The 6,430-nt window shown below is 37.0% G+C and overlaps 1 protein-coding gene across 7 annotated transcripts in view; it reads right to left on the minus strand.

Annotated features, from left to right (window-relative positions):
• Positions 429-6,430, minus strand: part of LOC107630550 — a 6,408-nt gene continuing 406 nt past the window's right edge. Inside the window, exons 2-8 of one of the 7 annotated variants that reach the window (XM_021118953.1) lie at positions 5,782-5,867; positions 5,272-5,704; positions 4,599-5,138; positions 4,192-4,361; positions 2,970-3,193; positions 2,113-2,443; positions 429-1,086 (exon numbers count right to left, since the gene is read on the minus strand). In XM_021118953.1, coding sequence (XP_020974612.1) covers positions 640-1,086; positions 2,113-2,443; positions 2,970-3,193; positions 4,192-4,361; positions 4,599-4,998 — 1,572 coding nt within the window. In that variant the 5' untranslated portion in view covers positions 4,999-5,138; positions 5,272-5,704; positions 5,782-5,867 and the 3' untranslated portion in view covers positions 429-639. Of the gene's footprint in view, positions 1,149-2,112; positions 2,444-2,969; positions 3,194-4,191; positions 4,362-4,598; positions 5,705-5,781; positions 5,868-6,120; positions 6,425-6,430 lie in introns of those variants that run through there. The other 6 variants (XM_021118952.1, XM_016333721.2, XM_016333724.2 and 3 more) reach the window with 6 other exon arrangements.

Below are 6,430 nucleotides of genomic sequence, written 5' to 3' on the forward strand. Positions count from 1 at the left end.
GTAACGTAATCGCCAGGGGAGTCAACTATCAGACCCCGATTTTGTTGTGGCGCTGCAATTTTGTTGTGACGCCGCGATTTTGTTGTGGGGTTGAAGAGGATAAACAGTGCACTGGCTGGGATTTTCGTAGAAAAGGAAAAAAGAGGGTATATTCTTTGGCGACAAATCAAACAAACGGAATTTAAGTTTTGGGGGAAAACGAGTTTTGGGGGAAATAACTATGTAGTATTCCGTTGGTGAAATAACATGGCTCTTTTGGATATTACTTCCATTTTAAACTTTTAAAAGGGTTTCCAGAGGGTATATTGTACACTGTAGGCATCTAAAATTGGATGAAATGCGAAACTTTCAAATTCATCTATTGAATTTCAAATTCATATATTGAATTCGCTTGGACCGAATATGGAAGTGCGAGTCAAAATCCAACGTTCCTTAGAGAAATTAAACCTCCTCTTCTCATTTGATTTTATCACATTTGATTTCAGTATACATACATTTCTCCTTTTCAATTTTCTTTCAGTCTACATATCCTCAAGAATGACAACACTATATACATCACCAAAGTATATTTTCAGCTCATAATCAATCTGAAGCATAGACTAACTCTTCTCATAGCATCACATCAAAAGAAATTACTCATCAGTTCTGTGATGCAGTAGTATCAGTGGATTCTACTTGTTCGACAGGGTTCTGGATACCCTCAATAGCCTCGGCCGAAGCATTCGAAAATTCCATCAGTGACTGGAAAAGTTGGGGAAGTCTAGTTTTGAGGTGATTTAGAGTCATGGTCCTACTACACTGGACAGCACCCATGTAAGTTGCTGTCATACGATCTACTTCCTTCTTCAGGGCTTCTGTTTTGTTTCTTTTAAGCGATAACGGGTGCATGGGGCTCATATTAACAGGTATATCTTCATTTTCAAAGGTGTACTTGAATTTTTCCTCCATCTCGCTCAGGGACTCCGAGCATCTTCGCCACCGCATTTTGAGTTTGTTCAACCGCTTCAGAATGTTATCTTCCTGCGCCTGCTGGTCAATTATTGAATGGATAGATGACAATAGGCCCTTTATTGCATCAGAGGCATCCTGTAACCGCAGTGCCAGAAAAATTATAAACCTGACTGCTGATATACAAAGAACAAATCCACCTGCATTATGAAATACTCTACACCTAATGAGGAAAGTAAAACATGTTTTTTCTTGCAGCGGTAAGAAGTGTTCATTCAGAATAAGTCATGTTGGTAAATTTGTGGTAGGCTTAGAAACTCATGATCATGGAGATATATACACACCAAAATTTAGTAACGGAAAAAAAAATGCAAAGAGTATGTCTTTTCAGGTTTGTTCTGTAAGATCAAGAACCGTTAAAAGTTTCCTTTTTTTTCCCCAGCATTATGATATATAAATATGCTGATAAAACTAGATGATAGGTAGGTACGTAGAGATCTTAGTGATGGGGTAAGTGGAAAATAGTGACAACGCTAGGGTAAACACTGATTGTAATTGTGTGCTAGCGTTAGTCATAATAAGGAATGGCACAGTCGTCCTAGTCACATAGAATGATGATGTAGTCATGTAGATGACATGGATCGGGCTCATTTCCACTCGGTGGAAAAGGTTATGAGACCATGTGCAGAGGTGACGGTTTAGATTGGTCCCAAAACGTTTAAGACTTTCGTTAGTCTGAAAAAGGTTTGATAAAGGTACAAAAGAAATGTTTATAAATTTACGAGAGACTTACTAAATTTGATCATACTTTACAGTACACAAGTAAAGCCTTGTATGATAGTTGAACTCTCTAAGATAACTTGAGTTTACAACGGAAGGTTACTTGACTATGTTACTTAGCTTACTATAAAACTTGGATTTGACAAACTTGAATAGAATTGGGAAACTTTTCATTCTGCGTGCAAGTTGAAAAGCTGGAAGCCAAGAACAAGAGTAGGTCGCGTGCGCTAGTTTTAGTTACTTTCAACTAAACTGACTAAAAGACAAAAAGAAAATCCAGAGCTATGCCTTGATAGTCCCTTCTTAGAAGCGTCTACTGAAATAATTAATAAAAAAATCGAGGAAAAAGAAACAAACTGACATCAAATTTTGGTAAGAAAGTACCTTGTTAGGTAGTCTGTCAAGGCCAAGTTCCCACTGTTGACAAATGGAATGAATCAATGAGGAATTATCACTAGATTCATGGCCATCCCAGAGGCATTTGGTAAGCTGAATCCACCTACAGAGGGTCCTTACGTACTCGCGTTGAGATTTCACAAGCTTGCAAAAGCTAGAGTACCAGTAAGAGGCTTCTGTCTGAAACTGAATGGTAGCCCGGTGATGATCTTCGGTGTTTTGTAATACGTTTTGATTATCGCTGAGGTTACTCAGCTGCTGACAAATGAGTGTTTGGGCCTGATGACACTTATTCATTGTCCTCCACATTTTTATCAACCTGCAAGGTTTTAGAGAGAAACCCATGGTATGATTCAGATATATTTACAATATTCAATCATGTTCATCATCTGTCAACTGAATCACTCTATTTTTGCAACATTCAAGAGAGAATGACATTAAGTATCATTCTTTATCAGGCAAATTCAACATGCAATTCCTCTCGGAAAAAATCACATCTCTTCTTTTCAGCTCTCTTCCCCCTTCTCTTTTATAAAAAAGCAGCCACTGCCTCATTATTATTGATGCTATTATAGCATAAGTAACAAGCAATGTGGATTCTAAAACATCATGTTTAAGACGAAATATGCAACTGCATTGATGACAACCAATGCAAGATCCATAACATAATTGTAATGGCAAAACATCATTATAAATGCAACTGAACGAGATGAACAACCACCCAATTTCTTGACATATTTCCTAGAATATAAGATAAAAACTATTGAAAAAATCAGAATTATGCTAATTGCTAAGAAATGATTAAGTTGGAGAAAGTGTAGTGTATCCAATTTACAGAGATATACCCTGCAGTTAATGCACCCAGCTGGGGTAACAGCTCCTCGTCTATAAGGTACAAAATTGATGAAGTTGTTTCGGTGATCAATTGTCGCAGATCCAATAAATGAGAGTTCAGGTTCTCAACATTTGATCTAGTTTTGTCAGTCTTCATCCAATCAATGTTCTCATTCTCTTGCTTTTGCAATAATAAAGACTTCCTCTCGAACTCCAGTTTGACGATTACTTCTTCCTACAGGACACATTTTAAACAATGTGAAAAGAAAGACATTCATGCCTAACGATTTCAAATCCAAAAACAAGGTTTAGTGTTAAATTTAGAGGTCAAATATAATGAAATTTATAATTGAAGTGTAATACATTGTAGTTGAAGTATATCAACCCAACCTATGAGTTGGTTGCTGAGTGGTATGTAAATTAGTCCCTGTAGATGGGGACAATAATCCAATTCCTGATTTTTTAAATGGGGAGTAATTATAAATCTTCCATACCCACTCAATTTTTTTCAATTCAAAAAAGAATATATCAAAAAAAGAAAAGAAAAGAAGACCTCAACTTTCAATATTATTTTTATGTTTTACTCTTCAATAATTAAGTCACTAAATCAATGGATGGCACTATGATCTATTCTAATAAAATGTCCAACTCCAAATATTTCCTCCATCAATAAAGCCATAATAGTTTCTACTACCTCCATGATTACTAAAACATAAAGAAGCATGTCTAGTCATAAGTATGAAGCAGACAAAACAGATCTTTCTGCAATATTTCCAACATACTTGGAATTGGGACAGCAATAAAGGGATAGTAGTAAACCAGTCATTTCATTGGATATGCTAGCAACTAAGACATCATAAGATTTTTCAGTCATGCAGGATAAAGCTGGAATATATGGAATTTTTCGCTATCATGTCACCCTTCTACTTTTCAAGGAAGAGATAGTTCTGGAATAATGTGCCTTGAATTTTAGTACTTAAAAAAAAAAAACTCTCTAGATAACTTTTGCCTTAAACGAGAGTCTACCTCAAGAGCAACTCTATAATATCTTTCAAACAACAACAATAAAGCCATATCCCACTAGATGAGGTTGACTACATGAATCCCATTGAAAACACAACTTTGCTTCACATTTGCACTAAACAGGGAGTTTCTTTTTCTTTAGAACGTAAAAAGAAAGAAAATAAAAGGAAGTAAGTTGAATAGCTGATTGGTTATAGTATCTTGGCTTACCTTTACTGCCTTGAAAAGTTTCTTCTCTGCAGCATGTAACTTTTTAAGGGTGGCACAATGAGCCCCAGGCTTGCATGGTTCGCTAGGACCAAAAGACTCAGCAGCATCTCTGGCTCGATATCTACTCCGTGACAATATACTGAAGACCTTTGCAGAATTGCCTCTCTTCCCTACAAATACATGATGTCAAAAATAAACATGTGAGTGATAAATCCGATCGCCAGAATACACAGGAATTAATCACTTAATCACAATCGGCATGTTATCAATAACTTGTATTCAATGACATGCCGATTGTCCTACATATTCTACTACAATTGTTTCCCACTTAAGTTTTCATGTTATTTACTTATGGGATTAAGCCCTTATCCGTTGTTCTTCTACAGCAAATGAAATTGTAGCCTTACCATCTAGATGCCCAGAATTAGACCGCAGAAGAGTATCTCCTCCACTGACATCAATAAGAATAGCAATTTCCTTTACACAAGCTGATGCTTTCAGGAAAAACTCATCTAACTCTGTACCTATTGCCTCCAATGTTTTCTCCCTTCTAGTTCTCTTGACCTCAACGACAGGCATATCTGTACCATCCTTTCCAAACAAGCTTCTGGTGGAGGTATTATCATCAACTGGCTGCTTTCCACTACGTGATCTTACACCACTCGGAACAACTTCTGGTTCCGGGTCTTCATCCTCAAATTCTGTTTTGGTTTCTTCCCAGTTCTCGTCCTCTGCTGATTCCACTATTTCAAAGTTTTGAACTTCGGTCGAAAATATCCAGGACCCCATACCTGCATCATTTTGCATTGGAGGAACATTGTTGCAAACATCCTCAGAGGTCACCTCTTGGGGATCATGTGGTGTAGCTTCGTCAGCGACAAGCGGAGGCAGTGGTGGTGGTGGTCGCACCGGGGAAGTAGGGAGATGAGTGCGAGGAGAAGGCGGCCCTGCAACACCATTATAGGTACTATCAAATTCTAAAATCTCAGATTCTGTGAACTGCCGGAGGGTGCCGCCAGTGTTCCTCAATGCTTTCAAATATGCTAAAAGGGAATCAGAAAACTCCCCTCTAATACTCACTAGCTGCTTTATTAGTTTCTTCCTCTCTTTGCAGATGCCAACCTTCTCATCCTCATCAAAACTTGACAAAATACAACCCATGTTACAAAGATAATTGCTTAGCTAATTACACCTTTCACAGCTGAATATCAGAGAATCCAATCAACAATGCTACACTAATTTTGCAAAATAATCAAGAATAGCCAGTAGGACTTTCTCCATTCGTCTTAACTCTAACTTCATCCAAATTTCACAAGAAAACAAACACCTTCCTTTCAACAACTTAATTATGAACCTCACAAATCATAAATCTTTCAACATAAAACCTCCAGCTTTATTATGCAGCGATCTTTTGTGATGCCAAGAGCTCAGGTACTTTGCTTTGTTAACGGATTCTGGTAACTCAATAATCTTTGCAACCACCAATTTTTCGACAACTAGAAATTCTCCTCACCTACAAAAAGCAAAAAATTACATGAATCACAAAGAACAAATAAAGACAGAGTACTAAGTCAGCAATTGCAATCTTACCAAAAACACTAAAAACACGAACTAACTCAAATCCAGCTTCATCAGTTTTTCCAATATATTTCTTGCTTGAGTAAATAGCCCATAATCTGGAAAATAGTATGTTTGTTACACTAATCAAAAACCTCGAAATGGAGAAGAAGAAACCCATTCCCATGATCAAACCAAACAGGGTACTAAGCTATAACAAAAGAAGCAGCTGCAAACATAAATTTCGAGATCCCGGCAGAAATTCAAAATGGTATCAGAATTCTGTGACAGAGACCCTAAAAGCGTTGAGAGAGAGAGAGATAGAGAGGAAAACAGTTATTCTGACTTAGAACTAAGCTGTCTGAGACAAACCACTGTTTCACTCAGCATAAACAATTCTTCTGCAACACGTTCAAATGGATTCTCCCAAGTTCAGTAAGAGTTTCTACGCATTAGGAGCATATTTGAAAATATAGAGAGACTGAGAGAGAGGGAGTGGACGAAAATATATAACCAAAATTGTACTCAGCATTCAAAAAACATCATTCTACAATGCAAACTCAACACTGATTCACCCCTTGCAACCATATTTGTTCGTTGTGCAAAATGTGAAAACATAAAGGGGGAATATCCACATTTAAAATAACAATTAATAATAAAAAGAAGCATTCAATAGAATTAG

Source organism: Arachis ipaensis, chromosome B03 (genome assembly GCF_000816755.2).
Source record: "Arachis ipaensis cultivar K30076 chromosome B03, Araip1.1, whole genome shotgun sequence".
Classification (NCBI taxonomy): domain Eukaryota; kingdom Viridiplantae; phylum Streptophyta; class Magnoliopsida; order Fabales; family Fabaceae; genus Arachis; species Arachis ipaensis.